The sequence below is a fragment of the Pituophis catenifer genome, unplaced genomic scaffold (genome assembly GCF_029215685.1).
Source record: "Pituophis catenifer annectens isolate HBS135680 unplaced genomic scaffold, rPitCat1.0.hap2 SCAF_11, whole genome shotgun sequence".
In the NCBI taxonomy this organism is placed as follows: domain Eukaryota; kingdom Metazoa; phylum Chordata; class Lepidosauria; order Squamata; family Colubridae; genus Pituophis; species Pituophis catenifer.
The window spans coordinates 15,746,128-15,773,168 of NW_027256891.1; the positions used below are offsets into that span (position 1 = coordinate 15,746,128).

Genomic DNA, 27,041 nt, shown 5'->3' on the forward strand with positions numbered 1-27,041 from the left:
ATGATTTTTTCCATTCTTGAATTATAGCACTTGAGGATATTCCTGGGTTTTCTATACGGGAGAAGGAAGGACTCACTGGAAAAGAGCCTAATGCTGGGAAAGGTTGAGGGCAAAAGAAGAAAGGGACGACAGAGAACGAGGCGGCTGGATGGAGTCACTGTTGTGGTTTGCCAGCAGCCTGCGGAGCTGGCAGTGATGAGGCTGAGGAAGAACATGGGCCAGTCCTGGAGGCAGGGGAAGGCCCCGATGAGGGCTCTGCGTTGGAGGCAGAGATGGGGCCAGGGCCATCTGGGAGTGATGTGCGGACTCCGGAGCCTCCAGAGGCTGACAGTAGAGAGGCAGAGGAACAGGAGGAGCCTGTTCCTAGTGCACGTATGAGAAGAGCTGCCAGAAGGCAAGAGCAGCTAAAGCAAAGAGGACATCTCGGGAGTAGGGCCAAGAGATGATTGGCCCCTCCCATAAGGTTTAAAAGACCAGCAACGGCTCTTGGGCTCTTTGTCGGAAAACAACACTGATAGTATTGCTGCACTTATCTCTTGTTGGCGTCTTCTGCTTTTGAACTTTTGCCAAGAGAAGCCTTTGGCAGTTTGCCTAATTATACCAAGGTTGGTGATTAGACTGAAGAATTTGTGTTATGAAGAGTTTGTTTTAATTTAGTTTGGACTACGCTGAGAATGAGTTAATTCTCAGCTGTTCTAATAAAGTCTGTTTGTTTTGGAACTGTTTGCATCGATCACTACCTACTTGGGCCTGGGTCACAACAGTCACTGAATCAGTCGGCGTGAGAGGATGGTAGGGAACAGGAAGGCCTGGAGGAACATTGTCCATGGGGTCGCGATGGGTTGGACACAACTTTGCAACTAATAACAAAATGCAGGTATCTGTGCGTAGATTTACAGTACGTTCTTTTCTGAATTCATCCGAAAAATTCAACGCGTCTCAGTCTTATCATCTCATTGTTTCTTTTTCTAATGCACATCTCGGAAAACCTGCAGGAACCACATTTCCATCCCAATTCTTCCAAGACCCTGAAGATGAGAGGTCTTTGTTCAGCGTTAGCCATCAGCTTCTAAATAATAATAATAAATCATAATATATATTCTATCTCTTTCTCTCCATCCCTTAATAGCGGAACCTCACTGGGGCAGTTCTGTAGGGACAGCAAGTCTATTGATGCATAGCAGAGGCTTGGAAGTCTATTCCACTGGGGAAGAATTTAAACCTTGGCTCGCTTTTTATGCAGATAACCGCTTCCTCCCGTTCCCCCAAACTCCCCCCTTCGCCGCCAAAAAAAAGAAAAAAAAAGAAACCACAATCCAGACAGAGAAAATTAAATCCTGATACAATCCAGCAATAAATTGAATATGCTCAGGCAGGATATGTTGAATTTCATACAGGCAGGTAAGATACAGCAGGATTCATAGAAAACTAAGCTTTGAATACATATATTTTTATATACATCTCTATTAAACAAAGTCACCCTGTTTCAGTCTGCATATGTGACAAATTGCTGTTGGCTCCTGGTAGCAAATTGCTAAGGCTCCTACCCTGTATTGTTAGGGGCACTTTTTGGTAACAAGGAAGTCAGAGGCTGCATCCACACAACCATGCTTAACTGAGTTACGGGAAATAACCCATTCTTTGGGTCTGCAAAATACACGGCACCGTTAACTAAACGGGGTTCGCACCACATAAAGCCACATCAACCTCCCCCACCACACACACTTAACCGAGGTTAACACAAACCAAGCTCAGCACGTTAGGTGACTGCAGCCACTAGGACTTTTTTTTTTTTTTGACACTGTTCAGCGGGATAAAAGCTCAGGTAATCCTCAACTTACAACAGTCTGCTTAGCGACCGTTCCGAAGTTACAATGGCGCTGAAAAAAAGGAGAGTTGCGATGACCATGTTCCACCTTTACGACCGTTGCAGCATTGTGATCAAAATTCAGAAACTTGGGGAACTCCGGCTCGTATTTATGACGGTTCCAGTGTCCTGGGATGGTGGTGGTGATGTCACATGATCCACTTTTGTGACCTCCTGACCGCAATGGGGAAGCCAGATTCACTGAACAACTGGGTTACTAATTTAACAACTGCAGTGATCCATTTAACGACTCTGGCAAGGAAGGTCGTAAAATGGGGTGAGACTCACTTAATTGCTGTCTGGCTTAGCAATGGAAATGTTGGGTTCAATCGTGGTCGTATTGAACCCAAGCAGGAAAGTCGACTGGAGTTTTGGGAATCAAATGAACGGAGGATCTCAGCAAGCAACACTTCAAGTTCTTGGGGGAAAGCTGTGATAAAGCATTAATAAAATTAATGTTTGCAGTGAGGATAGCGTTAGGTACCAGCTGTTGTCTAACTCTACATCTGCAATTTGTAGAACAACTCTTATAAAGAGCAACGCATTTAGAAAGATGATTATTTTTAGGCGGAACGAATGCTAAAGCCTGCAAGCTATACATCAACGTTATCTCGAACTAAAACGAGTGTCATGTTCATTTCACTATCATGGCTCCAAACCAAAGAATCAAAGAACTTTAGAAATGACATTTTGTAAACAATGTTCAGGATTAAGGGAGGAGAAATGGTGCGTTTTGTTGCGGTAGGCCATCCTTGACTTACAACCCTTCGTTTAGTTCCAAAGTTACGCCGACAACGGGAAAAAAAAGTTGATTTATGATAGGTTTTCTCACTTGCGACCAATGCAGCAGCATCCTCTTGGTCATGTGATGATTAAAATTTGGGCGCTCGACAACTGGCATGGACTTATGACAGTTGCCCTATCCTGGGGGTCATGTGATCACTTCCCAACCAGCAAAGTCAATGGGGGAAATCGCGCTTCGCTTAAGGACCACTTAGCCACAGCGTTGATTGATTGAACGACTGTGGCAAAAAGGCAATACGATTGGGGCGTGGCTCACTTCACAACTGTCTTGCTGAGCAGCGGAAATATTTCAGTTGTGGGTCAAGGATCACCTGCAGTCTCCCGCAACGACAGTTTCTAGGGTTGTATCAGGAATTTAACATTCATTTCAAGTCGTCTCAAATTTGCCATTCTGAAACTTGCCACTCCCCAGAATAAAAAAAATGAAATAAAATAAAATCCTTTGGCAAATCATTTTTGTCCAGTATGACCGTACAAAATTCAAGAGTCCTGAATTTTGTTCTAATTTTTGTTTTTTCTGCTGGGGGCAATGGGACTATGATTTCTTCAAATGCGGAAGAGTCATCTTGTGTTAAAATGAGAAAGATAGAACAGTTGGATGCCTCTGACGATAGCCATGTCCCTACTCTTGATTTTCAATTTCTTCGAGAGTCATTCAGTCATGGTTGTGCCAAAATAACAGTAATTAGGACAGGTTTTATAATCACTCAATGATCTTTGTGTGATGCTACAAAACCCCTTTAAATTTAACTGTTGGGGAAACGATCGAAACAATATCCTTCCGCCCAATTTTTTTAAGCTATTGTTTTTAAACTACTGAACCCGTTTTGGTATTTGTTACACAAAATAGCATCCGGGAGAAATAACTTGGCATTAGTAACCATATATATATATATATATTTGTTTTCTCAGGTTTTCGCGGGTGTTTGTATGTAGGTCTTTGGTTATTTGGGTCTTCTCCTACGTAAAATTGGAAGTGTCTTGGCGACGTTGGCGATGAGACTTCGTCGAAATGTCGCCAAGACACTTCCAATTTTACGTGGGAGAAGACCCGAATAACCAAAGACCTACATATATATATATATATATCTGTCAATTGGTTCAGAACATCGGATGCTGGGTTTGTTCAAAACACACATTGGAAATGTTGTATGTTTTGCCCTAATCCTCCAGGTTATGCTACACGCATAGAAGCTATGAAGAAATAGGACCATAGAAAGGCATTAATGCACGGATTGCTGTTTGTATGTATATATATGTTTGTGTGTGTAGCATTGTTCTTCAACCTTGGCCTCTTGAAGAGGTGTGGACTTCCAACTCCCAGAATTCCACAGCCAACTCTGGTGGAATTCTGGGAGTTGAAGTCCAATATTTTTTCAAGGTTGAGAAACGCTGCTAGAGGCTAACAGCGCTGTTCACCGGAGGGCAGCTCAGAAAGCAGGAAAGGCTACGTCATTGAATAGCAAGCATGCTGGGTAATTCTAATGATTGTCTTTGCATCTAAACCTATCATCCTCAGCTTGGTTTCTGTCTAACGCATTCGCCGAGGGAGTAGAAAATGAGGCCATAAGCAAGAAAATAAATAAAAAATAAGACATGCAAGTCAGGGCACCACAGAGGAGATCATAGCTGAACAGGTAGGCTGAGGGGTTTGAGTTAACCTACTTGTTTTTGTAGGCATCAGATTCAATGGACTAGTTAAGGGCAGCTGATGCTTAATTAACCTCCTTGTTATTTCGAAGGAGCTGTGGGAAACTGGCTAGAATCCAAAATTGGTTGGGGCACACCCACAGAAAACAAGGGAACAAGTTCAATGAATGTTCAACCAATCTACTTCATCCAACTAGGTTGGATGCAACTACTAACGGCTTGAGAGGTTTTGTTTTTCAACAACCATTATATTGTGAGTTCTGGTTGCTCCATCACTGGAGGTTTTCAAAAAAAGACGCTGACAACTGTTATACAAGGCCCCTGCCTGGACTAGAAGATCTCTGTGGTCCTTTCCTTGTCCTATGATTCTAGGTTCTAGATTCTAGGTATGATTCTCTCTACATGGGGCTCCCCTTGAGGAGCACCCGGAAGCTCCAACTGGCGCAGAGTGTGGCCGTGCGGGTGGTTATGGCAGCAACATGGCGCTCCCGTGTGACACCTCTCCTGCGCGAGCTGCACTGGCTCCCGGTGGTCTTCCGGGTGCGCTTCAAGGTTTTGGTTACCACCTTTACAGCGCTCCATGGCTTAGGACCTGGTTATTTACGGGACCGCCTACTACCACAAGCAGCCTCCCACCGGCCGGTATGCTCTCATAGAGAGGGGCTCCTCCGGGTGCTGTCAGCTAAACAATGTCGACTGGCGGCCCCCAGGGGGAGGGCCTTCTCTGTGGGGGCACCCACTATCTGGAACGAGCTCCCCCCAGAGATACGGAGGATCCTGGATCTACGCACTTTCCGCCGTGCTCTTAAGATACTTCTATTCCAGCAAGCTGGCCTGGCCTAATTTTCTCCCCTGTTTTAAAATTCTTTTACATCGAAATTTTAATTTGTTTTAAATTATTGGGATTTTTTAATTGTCTTGGGCTAAATTATTTAATCTGGTTTTAATTATATCTTTTAACTTTTGGTATTTATGTATTTTATTTTGTGCCTGTTCACCGCCCTGAGTCCTTCGGGAGTACGGCGGTATATAAATCTAATAAAAGAAAGGTTGTACAGCCCAGACAAGTTTGGGGGGGATGAGTGTAGGCTATTCTAATGCGGTGACAAAGTGGTTTTTGAAACACAGCTGGCCATTTTTTTAAAAAAGAGTTTAATGCCTCCAAACAGAGAGATTCATTTTGTATTTCAAAGCTTTGTGTTTGCAACAAATGAACCTTGAAAATAGGGCAGGTCCTGGGGTGGCCTTCAAAAATTTTAGCAAGGGGTTCTCTGCCCAGTTGCTGGGTGGGCGTGGCCATGGTGGGCATGGCCTAGTCAGCCTCCTGCACCATGGGGGGGCGTTTTTGCCCTCCCCGGGCTCCGGAGGCTTTCCTCGAGCATCTGGGAGGGCGAAAACAGCCTCCCCAGGCTCCAGAGGCCCTCTGGAGGCTGGAAACAGGCCCATTTATGGCCTTCTCAAACTTCCGGTAGGCATTTTCGCCCTCCCCGAGACTCCGTGCGTGCCCTGCATTTACCTGCATCCAAAACGGGCCACGTGGGGGACTCCTGGGAGGGGCGGGGCAGGTAGGGCCAGCCAGGAGTGAGATTTGGGGGTTCTCCAAACTGCACAGAATCTTAGCTAGAGGTTCTACCGAACCCCTGCGAACCCCCAGCAGCCCACCTCTGGGCAGGTCCGTTTTTCATAAATCCATATATTGATATATGCAAAGTGCACCAATCTGTTGGCAGGGAGTATTCTTTTAAGACAGTTGGGGAGGGGAATGAGGAAATGAATTCTTTGCCAGTATTGATCGATGCAGTTTCTCCAAAATACAAGGTGTTTTCTCATGGAGAAACCATGAACTAAGACAAAAGTATGGAAAAATGACAGCCTCTGCATGACCAGAAATACAAAAATGCCACTAACTCACTTTTAAGAAAATCTGGAAATTCTTCCAATGTTGCTTTGCCGAGGGGGGGGGGGAATCCTACCAATATTTATCTCCATCTTTTCTTTTTCCATTCTTCTCTTCAAATTAGATTGATCTCACTAGGGATATCCTGTTAAGCACTTTTCATCCTCTGTGTGGGGCCAACAAGGGGGGAGCAAGCGACAACAGCAGTGTTGTATCGTTGTGACGCAGGCTCTAACCCCATCTGTACCTGTGTTTGACAGCATTTCATCAACTGGACAAAAGCCATTTGTACCCAAAAGACAACTCTGTTTTCAGCCTCATCTCTCTAAAGTGACTCGTTGGTCAAAACTCCTAAAAAGTTTTTGCAACCTAAAGTTAAAAAAAAAAAAAAATAGAAGATCAGAGTTTGTGTGTCTGTATGTGTGTTTGTGTGTTTGTGTGTGTGTTTAAAAAGAAGAAGAAAAGCCACAACAGCTGCATATTATAATCCTACAAGCACTTAAAAGTACCACATGCCAAAGAAACTGGACAGTTCCAAGTTAGCTTTGTTGCGGAGAAGAAATCAAAATGAGGAGCTCCCAAATTTGTACACCTGGAAAAGAAAAAGAGAAAGAGAGGGAAAGGAGGACAGTGAGAAAGAAGGGACGAGAGAAAGAAGGGAAGAGAGAAGGAGAGAAGGAGAAGGAGAGAGAGAGAGAGAGATTTTGTTCCTCATGCAATCAGGGAGGAAAGTGTTAAGTATAACTCTCTTGACACCCACCTGTGATAGCCCTTTTCTAGGAACATCCATTTGTGCAAGTCTCTTTGTCTAACCCAGGAAAGAAAAAGAAAATTTCTGTCTCTTAAAGAGGAAAAGTGTGGGGCAAATTCCACAAGGGATGATGGGTGTGCTCTTCATTTAAGACACTTTTCTTGAATCTACAGAGTCATCTCCTCATCCTCTTCCTCACTCACTCACTCACCTAACCACCCTCCCTCCCAGTAAGGGTCTAGGACTTTTAGTTTCCTACCCTTGGCCATGCCTCCTTCTCCCCCAGCGTTATTCCTCGGGCGATTCTCCTCAGGGGTGGGTTCTAAATTTTTTTACTACCGGTTCTGTGGGCATGGCTTATTTTGTGGGCGTGGTTTGATGGTCATGTGACAATTCTTTAGGATTTAGCAGAGGTACTGGTCTACCAGGCTTTTAACTGCTTGCAGAGCTGTACTGGTCTACTCATATATTTTTGCAGGCACTGGTCTATCCATTTATTTTTGCAGGCACTGGTCTACTCATATATTTTTGCAGGCACTGGTCTACCCATTTATTTTTGCAGGCACTGGTCTGCTCATGTATTTTTGCAGGCACTGGTCTACTCATTTATTTTTGCAGGCACCGGTCTACTCATTTGTTTTTGGAGGCACCAGTCTACCACCAAACTGCCTTTTACCACTGATCAGCTGTACGGCGGCCCTTTGAAGCCTGCGGCAAGAGTTTAAACAGTTTTTCCTTATAGCCCATCAGCTGGGACTCAGGAGGCAGCAATAGATTGGGGGTGGGGCCAAATAAAAGGTAAGAATAATGCGGGGGTGGGTGGGGGTGAGGCAGAACTGGTTTGGTGACGTCATTTCGCCACCGCTACCAGCTCAGCGGAACCGGGCCGAACTGGGAGGAACCCACCACTGATTCTCCTCTGACGTTTCTCCTCGGCTGACACACCCCTAGCAGTTCGCCCTAGCCAATGGGCCACGGCCCCTTCGTCCCACATGCTTCAGCGTGGCCAATTCGCAGAAGGAGGGTTCATCATGGGTTTTTCGCCGCCCGGGACAGTTAGCTGCCATTAGGAGAAGGAACGGGAAGGGGTAGAAAGTAACAAAGTACAGGAAGGGAAGATCGAGGGGAGGGATGGTAAGTACCCAGCTTCATCCAAAGGGAAGGGAAACAAGAACCTGCTCTTTGTTACTTTACACCCCCTCCCGTTCCTTCTCCTAACAAGGTTATACAAGTTTGGCTTATAGCTGCCAGCGGCTAACTGTCCCAGACAGTGAAAAACCAGGATGAACCCTTCTTCTACAAATTGGCTGCATTGAAGTGTGTGCGATGGAGGGGCCATGGCCCATTGGCCAGGGCAAACAGCTAGGGTCATGTCTAGGAGAAACATCCAAGGAGAATCACCTGAGTAGTAACGCTGGGGGAGAAGGAGGCGCAGCCAAGGGTAGGAGACTAAAAGTCCCATTCCACCCAGTAAAAACCTGGAAAAAGTTTTGGCTGCAGGGAAACAATTCAACCCAGATGCTGAAGCTTCAAGGGGGAAACAGACTCACTCCTAAGGTCAACTTGGAAGAGGATCAGAAGGATAAAGGGGCATATACTGCAAAGAGGAGTTCTTGAAAGAAACTCAGGGCTGAATTTTGGAGCTTGGGATTGTCCCATCCACGGCAAACTCAGTCATGACCCTCCGAGCCAAGGGATTGGTGGTCTTGAGAAGTTCAGCTGCAGATGTTCGGATGCCCGAGGCCCCTTTGCCACCTTTCTTCTGAAGGAGAGCCTTGAAATCCTCATTTTTGCTCGAGGTTCTGCTTGTGCTGGAAGGGCATTCGTGGATCACCAGCCCTGCGATGTTCTTGGTGGGCATCTGGGAATTTGGTCGGTTGGCAAAGGAGTCGCTGGGTTCCTTCCAGCCCAGTAACTTCCGCTTGGATCTGTGAACAAAAGGGATGATGAGAAGAACTATGAGGGAGAAATGGAGCGATGGCCACTATCACAACCAATACTTGATAGATTGGGAGCCATCTAGAAGCTAGGGAAATATTTCTAATGGTACACAAGCTACAAATCGTCTGTCCATCCATCCATCCTCCACCCATCCACCCCATCTATCCATCCATCCATCCATCTATCCACCCACCCACCCACTCATCCATCTATCCATCCATCCATCCATCCATCCACCCACCCACTCATCCATCCATCCATCCATCCATCCACCCACTCATCCATTTATCCACCCATCCACCCACCCACTCACCCACCCATCCATCCATCCTCCACCCACCCCCCACCCATCCATCCACCCAACCACTCATCCATCCATCCATCCACCCATCCATCCATCCTCCACCCACCCACCCACCCATTCACCCACCCACTCATCCATCCATCCATCCATCCACCCATCCATCCATCCATCCATCCTCCATCCATCCACTCACCACCCACCCACTCATCCATCCATCCATCCTCCATCCATCCACTCACCCACCCACTCATCCATCCATCCATCCATCCATCCTCCATCCATCCACCCACTCACCCATCCATCCATCCATCCATCCACCCACTCACCCATCCATCCATCCATCCATCCTCCACCCATCCATCCACTCACCCACCCACTCATCCATCCTCCATCCACCCAGCCAGCCAGCCACCCATCCATCCATCCTCCACCCACCCACCCACTCACCAACCCACTCATCCATCCATCTATCCATCCATCATCCATCCACCCACCCACCCACCCACTCATCCATCCATCCATCCACTCATCCATCCGTCCATCCATCCATCCACCCACCCACCCACCCACCCATCCATCCATCCTCCATCCATCCATCCATCCACCCATCCACCCACTCATCCATCCTCTATCCATCCATCCACCCAGCCAGCCACCCGTCCGTCCATCCATCCATCCATCCATCCATCCATCCATCCTCCACCCACCCACCCACTCACCAACCCACTCATCCATCCATCCATCATCCATCCATCCATCCATCCACCCACCCACCCACCCACTCATCCATCCATCCACTCATCCATCCGTCCATCCATCCACCCACCCACCCACCCACCCATCCGTCCATCATCCATCATCCATCCATCCATCCATCCATCCATCCATCCATCCACCCACCCACCCATCCGTCCATCATCCATCATCCATCCATCCATCCATCCATCCATCCATCCATCCATCCATCATCTGCAAGAACTCTAAGTAGAAAAGAACATTTGTAGCTCGGGGTTGAACTGTGGGGTCCTTGCTGCTCTCTGAGCTTGGCTGTTTTCTTGCAGACATTTCATGTTACCTGACTAGGTAACATCATCACTATTTGAGGTTGGGTAATTAAACTGGTGGGGCTGGAGTGGTCAATTCCTTCCCCCCCCAACTTTGGGTAAGCCACTTTGGGTAAGCTTTCAAAAAAGTAACGTAGGAGGCCTGCCACGTTTATGTAACTTCTCTACTTTGCTAAGAGGAAAATTGTTCTAATCTGGCAGTTTGTCATCAATTTTCACACGTGGGGTTGAGGGGGAGGGTTTTGTAAGAAAATAAACAGGAGGAAGGCTGGGGCATGTGGCTCAAAGGCTGTTGATTGAGAATGTTTAGAACAGCGGTGTCAAACTCAAGGCCTGCGGGCCGGATCCAGCCTGTGGGGTGCTTAGATCTGGCCCATGGGGCCGCCCTAGGAACAGCAAAGGACTGGCCGACGGTGCTTCTGCCAGTGAAAACAGAGCTTGGGAGAGCTGTGTACGGGCCTCCCGAGCTCCGTTTTCACTAGCAGAGGGTTGCAGGAGGCCGTCGCAGCTGAAACGGAACTCAGGAGCCTGTTTTCACTGACCGAGTGCTCAGGCCACCACAAGTGCTCCTGACACGAGTGATGTCAAGTTGGCCATGCCCCCCCTGGCCACGCCCCCCTCCCGAGGTCAAACACAACCTTGATATGGCCCTCAATGAAATTGAGTTTGATACTCCTGGTTTAGAAGATCTGCCAAAGGAATCTTCTGCACCTATGCCGGGTAAACTCAAGGAGCAACAGGGACACGACAAAGAAAGATGAACTAAACCAGGGGTCTGCAACCTTAAACATTCCATTTGGACCCGTTTCCCACAGAAAAGAAAACACCGGGAGCCACAAAACCCTTCCCGTACCTGACTCTTTCTTGAGCGGCCACAAAACTAGCATATGTAGTTGAATTAAACGTTCTGTTCTCTTCTGAAGCTTTTCTTTTCTTGGATTTATCCATGGTTGGCCTACCGGGGGTTGAAAAGCTCAATAAATTACGTGCCGGCAGGTGTCACACATTGGCAGTTGTGACTTATATTTTGAGTGACAGGGAGCCGCAGCAGAGGGGTGAAAGAGCCACATACGGCTCCAGAGCCGCAGATTGCTGACCCCTAAACTAAACTTAGGTCTTTTTCTCACTCAAAGCAGACAGAGTGGTGGGAGGGGAGGTAGCCCCAGGGATGCGGGGTTGGGCAAGCAGCCCAGAATGGTCCTTCAAGAATCGTCCCCTGGATAAACTCTCACCTGTGAATGACGGTGAATAAATCTTCTGTGGTTCGGGTTGTTACAAAGACATCGTCATCTTCCTCGGTTATGGACTCGGCTGTTTTGTCATTTACGAAGCGTTTCTCCTTGGTCCTCAAACCCACAGAATTCCCTACGGAAAAGAAAACGAGAACCTTGGGGGAAAAAATAGGTTGCTTCCTACAAGTGGGATTCAGACAGCAAGTAGGACACAAAAAAGAAACAGGGCATCCCTCAAACAGCGACAGGCAGCATCTGCTCATGAAGGAAGGGCAATAAAATAAGGTAGAGTACTTTGTTTGAAAGATATTGGTTTGAGTTTTCCCACCCTCTTCAGGAAACCCATCCAGTTGGCCACAGAATGGCTAAAACAGTGTTCCTTCTCTCTCTGCTGCTATCTAGTGGTTGGCTGGATTTTTGCATCCCTAATCTGCAAGACCTGCACCATACATATCAGATTAGTCCACAATCCCATTCATTAACCGAGTGTCCCATCCTACGCATTCTGCAGATATTTTTGACCAGTGCCTGGAATTCCACAGCAACAAGACCACTGCGGAGAATCCTGGGAGTTGAAGCCCATATGTAAGGCACGTTGGGGAAGGCTGTGTTTAGTTGTTGGGTGTTTTGTTTCGCCTTAAAGTATTGCGAGAGCCTCGCAAGTGTAGCCTGCCAAATCCTGTAAGATGCATTGTCATCTGTGGAGAGCACACGTGGTTCCAGATATTGAACTTCTATGAAGTCCCAAGGAAGGACAATCATCAGACATAGAATAATCAGGTTGGAAGGGACATTGAAGGCCTTCTAATCCAACGCCTCCTCAAGCATGAGGCACTATACCCGTGATGGTGAACCTATGGCACACGTAGCCATATCAGTGGGCATGCCAGCACAGCTCTGGCACACATGCGCGCGCCGGCCAGCTGATTTTCGGGCCTTCTGGGCCCACCAGAAGTAGGGAAACAGGCTGTTTCCTTCCTCCGGAGTGCCTGGGGGTGGGTGGGAAAGGCTGTTTTTGCCCTCCCCAGATGCATAGAGAGGATCTGGAGCCAGGTGAGAAACGGGCCTACTGGGCCATCATGTGCCAGGAGCGGGAGTGAGGGGGGATTGCATGTGCATGCACAGGGCAGGGTGCATAAAATTATGGGAGTGGGCACATGCACGTGCGACCTGCCCCCGCCCCCCCCTGGTACAGATGGCAAAAAGGTTATCCATCACTGCCCTATACCATTCTGGACAAATGACCATCCAAACTCTTCTTGAAAAACTCCCATATGGAGTACCCACAACTTCTAGAGGCAAGGTGTTCTCATAGTCAGGAAATTTTTCCTTAGTTTGCATTTACACCTTAACTGGAGCTAAGGCCTTCCTTCAATCACCCTGAAGCAGTGGTGCGATTCAGCCGGTTCTGTCCAGTTCGTGCGAACCGGTAGTGGCGACTGAGGGAGGCTCCGCCCACCTGCCTGGATGCAATGTGCGACTACTGCGTATGCGTGCATGCACTCACGTCTGCGAACTGGTAGGGAAGGTAAGTGAATCCCACCTCTGCCCTGAAGTACAAAAAACAAGAAGACTTACCTGGAATGTCTCCCCATGATAGGTCTGCAGGAATTGGACTTACATTCACCTCATTGGCAACTGGGGACGGCACTTTGTAAGTGGTCAGTTCTGAGTAGGCAGAATCCTCATCTAGCATGATGACTGGGCTAGGAGGTAACCTCTGATCCCCAGGGCAAGGCCCTGGATGGAGTGGGGAAGTCACCAATGGCAAGTAAAGCACACTAGGCTTCTTTGGGACAGGAGGCGGGACTTTCGTTTTACGGCTCTCTCCACCAAGCAACGCCTCATCGAAAACCTTGGCCTTCGTCTGCTCATCCTCCTCCAGGCTATCCTCCGAGAGCCTCCGTGAAGCGGAGAAGAACGTCCCTGGGGTGCCTTGTGTAGGAGACGCTGCCCCCTCAGCAGAAGGGGATTGTGTGGGGCTCCATGTGCTGGCATCCCACAAGTGGTCTGGCCTCCTGGCCATCATATAAATGTTCTCTGCAGGGACCAACTCCTGGGGTGTCGCTGGAGAAGTCGGAGAGCTCACCGGGGACTCCTCCTGGACCGGTGGTGTTTTATGCAACAGCATTGGTGGCCTTCGGGACAGGGGTGGCTTTTCCGCCACCGGGGGCCGGATCTTCTTGCCAGGTTCCTCAAGTAGCTCAGGACTGTCCAGGTTATCCTCGGTCTCCGATCGGCTGATAGACCGCAAACGGACCGAACGCAGGTCTAACTGGGTCACCATCGGCATAACTGGCTGTACCGGGCTCAGTTTGGGGCCCAACTTGGCTCCAAAGGTCGACTCCGAGTGGTGTCGGCTTACTTTGGCTTTGCTCTTGTGCGAGATCTTCAAGCCCGAGAGGTCCAGATGTGTCGGCGGGGCAAACGGCAGGTCGAATGAGAGGCGAGACCTGGGGCTTCGTTCCATTGGAGAAACTGGGGGTAAGGAGGACTTCCTCTCTGGCACAAGGGGCCTCGGCCGCCCGCTCTGGTGAGGAACATGACCCAGAACCATGGAGGTTGGAACCGTTGGGGTTGGTGTTTCGGATTGACTGGAGTAGCCGCTGGAAGGAGACATTACCCCTGTCAACCTCCCCGGGGAAGAGGTTTTCAAACTCATGTCGGCACAGAGGTGAGACGGGGTGGTGGCCCGAGAGACCGAAGGAGAAGGGAGGGACTCAGAACTACCCCGTACCTTTGACAGTTCAATTACAGTAGTCCCAGTAGCAGTGCTGGATCCAGACAAAGAGCAATAAGGATCACCGGAATTCCATTCAGGAACAAAACCCTGCTGGACATACGACCTGCTCTCCAATTCTCTCGCTGGATCACCTTGGACTTTGTTGTGGACTTGTGCATCAGGCAGCAAATAAAGACTTTTGGGCCTCTGGTCCTGGGAAAGCGCCTCACCGCTCTCTTCTGCTTCGCCTTCCTTGATCAAAGAGACGCTGCGGGTGGGTGGACAAGGCTTCTTCTTGGCCTTCTTGAGGGAGATGCTCTTGGTTCGTTGCCGGCGCTGTTTTCGGGCCTCCTGCTCCACAGCCAGGGAGATGTTATCTGTGCTCGTGCTCCCTTCCGAGCTAGCGCTGGGATAGCTAAGGCCACAGGTCTCACTGCCCCCAATGTCCACTGAGCATAGGGAGGCAGTGTCCGTAGGGACGGAGAGCGACCTCTCACGGAATCTGCACATGATTCGCTCCCTCTCCAGTTGGGAAGATTCCTCTTCGCTTGAGTGGACAAGGGCTGTGGGGACTTTGAGGTCTCTTCTTCCGCACCGCAAGCTTCCTTCAGCCTCTAAGGGGGACTCTGGAGAAGCGCAAAACGTCCCACACTCATTGGTCCCAGCCATATTGTCTTGGCTAATGAAGAAGGAAGAGGGTTGATCTGCCTCTGGCGTGTCCCTGGGTGTGCAAGGAGACATCTGAGATGGGCTCTCTGCTGCCACCTCGTTTTGGCTCACAGAAGAGTTGGAGTAGCAGAAGGAGGATGTGCCGCAACCAGGGGAGAAGATGGAGTCTTCTTTGGGGCCGTTGCACAATGGACTGGCATACATCACCTTGGAGTTCTCAGCACGGCCTGCTTGGATTTGACAACCACGTCCCTGTAGGACCCCCCCAAGATCACTGAAGGTCTTTCTCAGCTGTGGCCGGGAATGAGGAGAACGGGCTTGGCGAGTGGAGCTCCTCCCATTGACCACGTCAGGGACAAAATTGCAAGAGATGGACTCAGCTATGGTGGCCGGTGGGTTGAGGATGGGCCCATTGCTACTTCCTAGAGAAGAGTTAGAAAGGCAAGGATGAAAACAGAGTAGAGAAGCTCTGCCTCTTGTACGTCTCCTGACTTAGATCAGGGGTGTCCAACCTGGACGACTTTAAGACCTGTGGTGGACTTCAACTCCCAGAATTCTGTCTGTTCAAGCCAGCTGGGGAATTCTGGGAATTGAAGTCCACAGGCCTTAAAGTTGCCAAGGTTGGATACTTCTTATTTAGATGCACATGTTCTGACCTCAGCTTCCCAAGACCATGTAGCAGAACTCCTTGTCCCAACAAAAACCCCTTCTTATTAAGTTACTGTGAATTCCTCTCATTCACATCCAGCAAAGTCTTTCAAGTGTGTATTTACAGTCACAGACCTTATCTGGCTTGGAGAGCTGCCAGGCCGATATTTTCAAAACTTGGCAAGAAGTCTCTGAGAGTCACGAACCAATTAAGCGAACTAATTGTCTCCTGCAATCTCCCCTCCCCTTTCGTTCCTCTTTTATTCCCCCAGGGAGGGGCCATTGATCGTCCACCTGTGGCTTTACTCCTGAGTCGACCCTTGTTCTTTAGCTGTTCCCTTCATCTGGCAACTGGGAACAGGCTCCAGCTGTTTGTCTGCCTCACTGATATCTGACTCCGAAGGTAGCTGATAACTGTCATGCGGCCCTGGCCCCCTCTCTGCCTCCGACACAGAGCCCTCATCAGAGCCTTCCTCAGACTCCAGGACTGGTCCATGTTCCTCCCCAACCCACTGCAGAGCCGCTGGCGGGCCACAAGAACACAACATAGGTTGACTCAGCCTTCCATCCTTTCGAGGTAGGTAAAGTGAGGACCTGGTTTGTGGGGGCAATAAGCTGACTTTTTATAGAAAAGAACACCGCTGGGGGGGGGGCAAAAGCCCTACTAAGCAGGTATATACAAAAGTATGAAGGCTATTGCTTAACGCATTGTAAGCCGCCTGAGTCTCCGGAAAAGGGCGGCATATAAATCGAACCAATAAATAAATAAATAGCATTCACTTAAAAAAAAAAAAAGCAAGACCCTTCTATTCAGCCATGGATGTAACGTAGCCTAAAACATACATTTTAAATCCACAAATTATATATATAATTTAAAAGAGCAATGGAGCAGCTGCCCCACCAGTTGGTCACCTGGATCACGGAGAGAGAGGTGGGGAAAACCAATCACGGTCCGTCTTCGGCGTAGCAAAGACTTGGGATTCATGGCCGTCTCGGTATTGAACAGGGAGTGTCGTGCACTGGCGTGTCGAGCGAATGGCTGCCCTATAGCCGAGACAAAAGAGATTCAATGGTCCAAGAGGAGACAAGGAAGCCCAGAAGATGACAGCAGACAAGGAAGGCAGATGACCTTAACTCAATGTTTCTCAATCTCAGCTTGACAGATGGGCCCTATTTAACAAAATGAAATTCAATGTAGAGAAAAGTAAAGTCTTACACTTAGGCAAGAAAAACCTGAAGTACACATAGAGACTGGGGCCAGCCAGGAGTGGGATTTGGGGGGTTCTCCGAACTCATGCCCTCGTCACCTCCCATCTGGACTATTGTAATGCTCTCTACATGGGACTCCCCTTGAGGAGCACTTGGAGGCTCCAACTGGTGCAGAGTGCGGCCGCGCGGGTGGTTATGGGAGCGACGTGGCGTTCCCATGTAACACCTCTCCTGTGCGAGCTGCATTGGCTCCCGGTGGTCTTCTGGGTGCACTTCAAGGTTTTGGTTATCACCTTTAGAGCGCTCCATGGGTTAGGACCTGGTTATTTACGGGACCGCCTGCTACCACCAATAGCCTCCCACCGACCAGTATGCTCCCATAGAGAGGGGCTCCTCCGGGTGATGTCAGCTAAACAATGTTGACTGGCGGCCCCCAGGGGGTCTGTGGGGGCACCTACTATCTGGAACAAGCTCCCCCCAGAGATACGGAGGATCCCGGATCTGCGCACTTTCCGCTGTGCTCTTAAGACTCTCCTATTCCAGCAAGCCGGCCTGGCCTAATTTTCTCCCCTGTTTTAAAATTCTTTTAAATCGAAATTTTAATTTGTTTTAAATTATTGGGAGTTTTAATTGTCTCGGGCTAAATTATTTAATCTGGTTTTAATTATGTTCTTAACTTTTGTATCTATGTATTTTATTTTGTGCCGGTTCACTGCCCTGAGTCCTTCGGGAGTAGGGCGGTATATAAATCTAATAAAACAAACAAACAAACAAACACTCACGTACACACCCACGATCTACTCTACCTGAGACGTTGATGGGGACGATGTTGGCTTGGGTGGAACAGGGCTGTTGTAATCTCTTTTCCTCCAGAGCGGGCAGTGGGGATCCCTGGGTCCAGACTGTGTGTTTGTCTGGGGTAGCAGGCAAGCTAAGCGAAGGCTCCAGCACTCTTACCCCCAAGGATGTGGTTTCATGCTCCTTCACTTGCTGGCTTGCAGGCTGTCGGAAAGTGGCATTGATGGGGAAAAGAATCAGCCAGGTCCACGGGGGTTGGTCCCCCAATATTTCCCTTAAGAAGCTACAAAGCACCAGACTCACCATGTAGATGAACTCCATGCGTTTGTTGGGGGCAGGGCGAGGACTGCACTCCAGATGCCTGTCCACCGAAGGGGAGCTGGCATAGCGGAAAGTTTGGCCACTGATCTTGGCGTCCGAATATGGCTCCTCGTACTCTTCTGGAAGGAAGGAAGGAAGGAAGGAAGGAAGGAAGGAAGGAAGGAAGGAAGGAAGGAAGGAGGGAGGGAGATGGAAGGGAGGGAGGGAGGGAAAGGAAGGAGATAGAAGGGAGGGAGGGAGGGAAGAAAGGAAGGAGGAAGGGAGGGAGGGAAGGAAGAGCAGGGAGGAAGGAAAAGGGAGGTAGGAAGATGGGAGTGAAGGGAGGGAGGGAGGAGGGAAGTGGAAGGAGGAAAGAAAAGAAAGGAAGGGAGGGAGGGAGGAAGGAAGGAAGGAAGGGAGATGGAAGGGAGGGAGGGAGGGAGAGGAAGGAGATAGAAGGGAGGGAGGGAGGGAAGAAAGGAAGGAGGGAGGGAGGGAGGGAAGAGCAGGGAGGAAGGAAAAGGGAGGTAGGAAGATGGGAGGGAAGGGAGGGAGGGAGGGAGGAGGGAAGTGGAAGGAGAAAAGAAAGGGAGGGAGGGAGGGAGGGAGGAAGGAAGGAAGGAAGGAAGGAAGAACAGAATTTAGGATAATTTGTACACAATCCATTCTTCACCTATCCCTGGGCAAGGTCACTTTCATTTCCTCTTTAAATGTTTTTCAACCTGCAATGTTGAGTCAAAATGGCCTTGCCTTCTTCCCCACGTCTTCTCTTTCAAAGCAATAACTGCTTATCTGTTGAGGAGCTCTGAAAAAATTTGGAAGCTGGAATTCTTCATGTTATTTTGTTTGGGTTTTGTAAAGGGGTGACTAGCTTTTTTTTAAAAAAAACCTCCTTCCCAAAACACTGGTTCATGGAAGAGTGGAATTTGCTTGATGAAGAAAGGAATGGGGGAAAAAAACCACACCCCAACATATATATTAAATAGAGGATAGATAATAGATAGATAGATAGATAGATAGATAGATAGATAGATGATAGATAGATAGATAGATAGATAGATAGATAGACAGACAGACAGACACAGAGAGACTGATGAAAAATAGTAGATGATAAATGATGATAGATAAATAGATGATAGATAGATATATACATAGAAGACAGACAAAAATAGATGATAAATGATAGATAGATAGATAGATGATAGATAGATAGATGGATAGTAGACAGACACAGACAGACAGATGAAAAATTGGTAGATGATAAATGATGATAGATAGATGATAGATAAATAGAAGACAGACAGACAAAAATAGATAGATGATAAATGATAGATGATGGATGGATGGATGGATGGATGGATGGATGGATTGATGAATGGATGCATGGATGATAGACAGACCGACACAGACAGATGAAAAATAGATGATAAATAAGATATATATATATAGATAGATATATAGATATATAGATATAGATATATAGATAGATAGATAGATAGATAGATAGATAGATAGATAGATAGATAGATGATGATGGATAGATGATAAATAGATAGATGATAGATACCGCAAGAGAGAGAGTGAGACAGACAGACAGACATTCAGTACCTTGCAGCAAACTTTGGAGATTGAGCTCAGCTTCATGGTGTAAATCCTCCACACCAACCGGTCGAGCCAAAAATATGTTGACAGGTTGATGCCATAACAGCTTTGGTGGGGTAGGCTTCTTCACATCTAGGTCTAAGTTGGAAGTAGCTGGAGAGGAAAAAAACAGAGAGGAAGAAAAGAGAACAAAGTTCGCATTAGGATTCAAGAGACACAGAGAAATATTTCCGGATATGATTGCACAACCAAACTCGAAATCTACTTTCGAACTACAGGAAAGTCTCGATTTGCAATCATGCATTTATCGGCTGTTCAAAGTTGGTACTGGAAAAAGTGACTGATCCTCGCGCTAATGACCATCGCAATATCCCCATAGTCATTTGGCAACCAGCATGTATGTACAATGGTTGCAGGGTCATGCGATCGCCATCTGTGACTTTCCTAGCTGGTTTCCCACAAGCAAAGTCAATGGGGAAGCTGGATTCACTTAATGACAAGTGATTCATGTAACAACTGCACTGATCTGGTTAATAACCATGTCAAAAAAGGTTTGTAAAATCAGACATCACTCACTTAATAACCCCCTTACTTAGCAATGGAAATTCTGATCCCAACGGATCAGAATTTCAAAAGATGAGGACTTTCTGTACTTCGCTCTTGTCATTTGCAATATTTGTTTAGCAGGAGAGTGAAATATTAAGCCTAATCCAGCAAAATCCAAGCTGATTAAACCCTGGAAATTGAAACCATTGATCTGGCTTGGAACTTAACCATTCAAACCGATTCGATGAATCTGATTCGCTATCCATCAAATGTTATTTGAGGAGAAAGATTGCTGTACAATAAAAAAAAAGAAGAAGAAGAAGAAGTAGAAGAAAGGCAGCTCTGAACAAACAAATATAACTATATTAGGAAAAAGAATGAATTGTTAAAGAATAAAAGAGGACAAATATGTACAACTAGCAAAGTTAGAATTTAGGGATAAATGAAAAAGGTGTTTATATATGCAAGTATGGAAATACTGAGGTATATTCAAAAAAAAAAAAGGAAAGGGGGGAAGACGATATTGACAAAAATTGTAATTGAGAAAAATGTATTTGAATTTGACTAATTGTATAAGATAAGAAACGACCAAGACTCTGTTCAAAGAAAGAAAGAAAGAAAGAAAGAAAGAAAGAAAGAAAGAAAGAAAGAAAGAAAGAAAGAAAGAAAGAAAGAAAGAAAGAAGTGGGTGAAGGTGGGAGAGAAGAAAATAAAAAAAACCAATAAAACATGTTGTTTTTTTTTTAAAAAAAATGTTATTTGGTAATATTTGATGATTCGCTCTACATGGGGCTACCCTTGAAAAGTGTTCGGAGACTACAGTTGGTCCAGAATGCAGCCGCGCGAGCTGTCGTGGGTGCACCTAGGTACATCCACATTACACCAATTCTCCGCGAGCTGCACTGGCTCCCGATTGGTCTCCGGTCACAATTCAAGGTGTTGGTTATTACCTTTAAAGCCCTACATGGCTCAGGGCCAGGTTATCTTTGAGACCACCTTCTACCGCATAGCTCCCAGAGACCGGTAAGATCCCACAGAGTTGGTCTCCTCCGGGTCCCGTCAGCTAAACAATGTCGGCTGGCGGGCCCGTGGGGGAGGGCCTTCTCTGTGGCTGCCCCAGCTCTCTGGAACCAGTTACCTCCTGAGGTCCGGACCGCCCCCACCCTATTGGCCTTCCGGAAAGCGGTGAAGACCTGGCTTTTCCGGCAGGCCTGGGGCCGTTGATCTTGCTTTGCGATCTGGTGAGATCCAGCCATGAATGGTGTGAATGGGTTTTAATGTTTTAAGTGTTTTTATAATGGTTTTTTTTTTTTAAATGCATTGTAAGCCGCCCTGAGTCTCCGGAGAGGGGCGGCATATAAATTGAATTAATAAATAAAATAATAAATAAATGTTATTTGGAAAACACCGTATCTATCTTTGATTGGAACTGTCCATGTGAATGTAGTACTTGTAGAGCCTTGGTAGTACAGTGGTCTAAAGCACCCTGTTATTAAGACCAGCTGCCTGCAATTACTGCAGGTTCGAATCTCGCCAGGCTCAAGGTTGACTCAGCCTTCCATCCTTTCTAAGGTAGGTAAATTGAGGACCCAGTTTGTGGGGGCAATAAGCTGACTTTGTATAAATATACAAAAGGATGAAGGCTATTGCTTAGCGCATTGTAAATCGCTCTGAGTCTCCGGAGAAGGGCAGCATATAAATCAAATAAAAAAAAAAAGTGTTGGCTGTGTTACAGTATTTGAGGGGCTGCCACAAAGAAGAGGGGGGGCGAGGAATCGACTTATTTTCCAAAGCCCCAGAGGACAACGCCAGAAACAATGGATGGAAACTAATCAAGGAGAGAAGCAACCTGGAATTAAGTAGAAACTTCCTAACAGTGAGAACAACGAAGCAGTGGAACAGAAGTTGCCTTCAGAAGTTGTGGGCGCTCCCACCACTGGAAGTTTTTTAAGAAAAGACTGGACAGCCACTTGTCTGAAATGGTAAAGGGTCTCCTGCTTGAGCAAGGGATTGGATTAGAGCAGCGGTCACCAACCGGTAGTCCGTGGACCACTGGTGGTCCAGGAGAAAATTTTGGTGGTCCGCAGAAAAATTATTTGCATTTTTTATATTGCACTGAATCAGGGGATGGACTCTATAAACTCAAAGTACAGGCCCTGGGACAGATACGTGCAATGAATGTTTGTGTTGCTGCAGAGAGTCTCCCCCTTTGGGGTCTTTTTGTGTGGGTCAGAAGGGGGCAGAAATTCTGACTTGGGGTCTACTTCAGCCTCCTGGTGTGGGGCTTTGGGTGAAGGCTGGAGGGAAGCACCGTTGGTGGCAAAGAGCCGGAGGGCCTCGTTCCAGTGGGACTGCATCATGTCCTGGAACTGGCTGACCATCTCAGCCCGCTGAGCCTCCAAGGGCCGGTACCCGGCCTTGCACGACTCCCGCAAGTCTTCCCTCTGCTTGGAAAGCCTATGCTGGAAGTCCTCAGTGAGATGCTTCTGCTGAGCCTCCTTCTCAGCCAGATCCAATTTGAACTGAGCCAGCTGATTTGCCAACTCTTTCTCGTGGAGGCTGCTTAGTTCCAACAACTGCTTCCTGTTGGGGCCCTAAGGAGCCGGTGTGGGAAGGCGAAAAGTGGCTGGGAGGGGAGGGGTGAGTAGAGGCTGGTGAGGCGCCCCTCGACATGAGTGACATTGAGTTGGCCGTGCCCACCCAGTCACATGACTACCTAGCCACACCCACCCAGTCAGTCATTAGGCAGATAATATTGGTGGTCCGCGGGATTTAAAATTATGAATTTAGTGGTCCCTGAGGTCCAAAAGGTTGAGGACCCCTGGATTAGAGGACCTCCAAAGTCCCTTCCAACTCTATTCTGATTGATTGATTGCATCCAATTCCACCATTTCATTTGTGCTTCATTCAACTTGCTTGTGAACTGAACGTTCCCTCAGAATGGACTATTCGCATAATCTTTTCCCAAACCTTGTCTGCAACCTTCTCTTCCCACCCCCACCTCAGCTCTTCAAATGGGTGGATTTTTCTGGAAAAAAGGTTGCCTTTGGAAGAATCTTTTTATTGCTTTAGCTCAACCGGAGATCAAAAGTTTAAGCAATGCTCGCTTGACTCTTATTTAATAAACAAGCCTTTCAAAATATGACAATACTTCATGGCTTTATTAAACAAACCCAAGACTTTTCTCTCTCTCTCTTTTGGAACAATGTTATCTCTAAGGGATGCGTAAACAACTCTGCTGGAAGGAAATGAATTGAAATGGTTGAGTAGGAAAAAAAATAAATACAGAGATACGGCACCTCCCGAGAGTCAATGTGATCGAGAAATGTGCAAATAATTACTATCGAAGTGGCTGTAGGAGAGATCTTCTTCCCCTCCCTTTCCAAAGTTTATGTTGCATTCCTTCCTTCCTTCCTAAAACCTCTTCTTTTTTTTGAGTGGGAAGCTGAATTTCCTTTCATACTTCTTTCTCTCCAAAACAATAATTCATCCTTGCTTTCAGTAGGTGGGAAATTAGTCATACTGGTGTTCTACAGGAAGAAGAGGGCTGCTCTTAAGGAATCCGTCGGGCTTCAGACCAACTCTATCCTGATCCAAATAGAATAGAATAGAATAACAGAGTTGGAAGGGACCTTGGAGGTCTTCTAGTCTAACCTCCTGCTTAGGCAGGAAACCGTACACCACTTCAGACAAATGGTTATCCAACATCTTCTTAAAAACTTCCAGTTTTGGAGCATTCACAACTTCTGGAGGGAAGTTGTTCCACTGATTAATTGTTCTGTCAGGAAATTTCTCCTTGGTTCTAACTTGCTTCTCTCCTTGATTAGTTTCTACCCATCGCTTCTTGTCCTGCCCTCAGGTGCTTTGGAGAATAGCTTGACTCCCTCTTCTTTGGGGCAGCCCCTGAGATATTGGAAGACTGCTATCATGTCTCCCCTAGTCCTTCTTTTCATCAGACTAGCCATGCCCGGTTCCTGCAACCATTCTTCATATGTTTTAGCCTCATCATCTTGGTTGCTCTTCTCTGCACTCTTTTTAGAGTCTCCACATCTTTTTTAACATCAAGGCGACCAAAACTGAATGTAGTATTCCAAGTGTGGCCTTACACTTGGTGTAAGATTCAATTATATTTTTTTGGGGGGAGGGGGTCTATTGCACCAAGGAGGACACCCCTTGTGGTCCATTTTCACCAAAGGTACCGTTCACACAATACATGAGACGAGGCTGGGACAGTCTTTTACGTTTTATGCAATTGGGTGAACCATCCATTGTATTAACCTTAACTTCCAATGTGGCACGATGCAGCCGGTTTCTTGGGGGGCGGGGGAGGGAGAGAGCATGTTCCACAGAACAGCAAACGTAGTTGTAAATAGCGATATTGTCTTCGATTAGAACAGCAGGTCTCAAACTGTGGTCTGGGGACTCCTTGTAAGAAAAGGAGTGGCAGAATCTAGGGGTGGAGTTAAGAGAGGGACCAGTCTAGAATCCTACATAGCCACAAACAAACGAAGTCCAACTTCCCTTGAATTCTATGGATCCCTTTTTTTTCATCTTCAAACATTTTTTATTAAGTTATAGAGTCTTATAAAATGCAAAAGTAAATTGTCTGAAGTGGTGTAGGGTTTCCTGCCTAAGCAGGAGGTTGGACTAGAAGACCTCCAAGGTCCCTTCCAACTCTGTTATTCTATTCTAAATAGAAGAGCAGTGAGAGGGGAGGTGAAAGCGGAAAGGGAGAAGAGAAGTGAGGAAAAATGAGGGAGAGAAAAAGAAGTATTGACTTCCGATTCTCTCTGTTACAGTAACATAAGGCATTAACATCAAATCACAGCTTTTTGCTTTTCCATAACAGTATGAACAAGTCATTTCTGTAAAGATCTATCAATCTAATCCGTAAAACCCAAAGTCAGAGTTTCATTCTTTTCCACATCAAGCATGAAGTGGTTTCCATGCTTCTGAAACAAAAGTACGTTTGTTCTTTCCTTTAATCAAAGTAGTCCGTTTTGCCATTTCGAATTTTGCCAACTCCATCAAATTCTATGGATCCTTATCGAACTCAAAGCAGCTGCTGTTAGTTGAAAAGATTCCTGCCCATAGGCTCCTTAGTAATAGGCAAAGGTAAAGGTTCCCCTCGCACATATGTGCTAGTCATTCCCGACTTTAGAGGGCGGTGCTCATTTCCGTTTCAAAGCCAAAGAGCCAGAGCTGTTTGAAGACGTCTCCATGGTCATGTGGCCGGCATGACTCAACGCCAAAGGCGCATGGAACACTGTTACCTTCCCACCAAAGGTGGTCCCTATTTTTTCTACTTGCATTTTTTACATTCTTTCGAACTGCTAGGTTGGCAGAAGCTGGGACACGTAATGGGAGCTCACCCCGTTGTGCAGCACTAGGGATTCAAACCGCTGGCTGAACTGCCGACCTTTTGATCGACAAGTTCAGCTTCTTAGCCACTGAGCCACCATGTCCCTTAGCACCGCGTCCTTAGCAATACACATCCGCTTAATTGGACCTTCACCTGTGAACCTGGTCTTTTACTCCGGAGGAGGACCTGAGAGCTTTTCAGGATTCCATGAAGTCAAATCAATAAATATTTTTTAAAAAAAATATTCATTCTGTTTTAATTTCTGATGCAATAAATATTGAGAAACATAACTCTTGTAAATCAAAACTTGTCTGAAGTCCTCCATTATTTTGAAGACGGCAAAGAGATCCTGAGGCCAAAATGTTTGAGAACTGCTGAGTTAGAAGCGTGCATGAACCCCACCCAACGTCATAAGGATTCTGAGGTTTGGGGGGGCGGATAAAACAAAATATTCTATGATACTGTACACTTTGTTGATACAACTCCGTATGCCAGTGGAAAACTCCCCGATCGTGTTCTCCTCCACAACCGCCTTTGTGGTCTTTAAATTTTCAAACATACTAAAATGTTTTCCTTGGAAATTATCAGTGATTATGTGGAATGCTTATAGATGTTCTAAGACCAGATAGTTCAATAACCTCCAATTGCCTTGCATTTTTTAAAGGTCAACAGGGGGAGAAAAGAACGAAGAAACCGAAAAATGGCGACTATATTAATTTTAGCACGCAGCGATACACACGCTGCCATGAATGGAAATTCAATTGGTAGCATGCAAATCTGAAGAATAAATAAACCCGTGTCCCAAGGCAAAGGATGCTGCACAAAGCTAATTACAACTTGAATTTTTCCGTTCCAGTTGCTCAAGCTGATTTGCATGGTATTCGTCTAATTACGCTGCTGCTAATTCGTTTTCGGCAACAACGCCTCCCTAATAATATGGGAAAGGGGAGGGGGAATTCACAGGAAAACCTAGCAAGGGAAAAAAAACCAAAACCTCGACTTCCCATTTGTGGTGGTTCCAAACCAGATCACAGGGAAACCCTAGGAGAGCAATTCCATTAAGGAATTAAAGATCTCTAATGGAAACATTTTGAGGGCCTTAAAAAAGTAGAATATTACCATGGGTGGGCTGCTGGGGGTTCGCAGGGGTTCGGGAGAACCTCTAGCTAAGATTCTGTGCAGTTCGGAGAACCCTCAAATCCCACTCCAGGCTGTCCCTGCCCACCCCACCCCTCCCAGGAGTCCCCACAGGGACCATTTTGGATGCAGGTAAATGCAGGGTGCATGTGGAGGCTTGGGGAGGGCAAAAAACTGGCCTACCAGAAGATCGGGAAGGCCGGAAACGGGCCCATTTCTGGCCTACAGAGGGCCTCCGGAGCCTGGGGAGGCCGTTTTCACCCTCCCGGAGGCGCAAGGAAAGCCTCCGGAGCACAGGAAGGGCAACCCCACCCCCACCATGGTGCAGGAGGCCGACTAGGCCACGCCCACCCAGCAAACAGGCAGAGAACCCCTCGCTAAAATTTTTGAAGGCCACCCCTGAATATTACCAGTTTGTCGGCAGGTGTGAATGTGCGTTTGAGGTGGGCTGCGTATTCAGAGTTGGCCAGGCTAAAAGATCATGCAGAGATGGGAGACCACAATTGTTTTCTTCCCCGGAAGTATCAACGCACACAAA

General features: G+C 47.1%; 1 protein-coding gene across 1 annotated transcript in view; it reads right to left on the bottom strand.

Moving 5' to 3' along the window:
• Positions 1–8,593: 8,593 nt before the first annotated feature.
• NHSL2 (NHS like 2) overlaps positions 8,594–27,041 on the bottom strand; it is a 99,707-nt gene continuing 81,259 nt past the window's right edge. Inside the window, 8 exon segments of the mRNA XM_070951933.1 lie at positions 8,594–8,897; positions 11,132–11,233; positions 11,511–11,643; positions 13,089–15,323; positions 16,462–16,593; positions 17,565–17,760; positions 17,860–17,996; positions 19,465–19,611. Coding sequence (XP_070808034.1) covers positions 8,594–8,897; positions 11,132–11,233; positions 11,511–11,643; positions 13,089–15,323; positions 16,462–16,593; positions 17,565–17,760; positions 17,860–17,996; positions 19,465–19,611 — 3,386 coding nt within the window.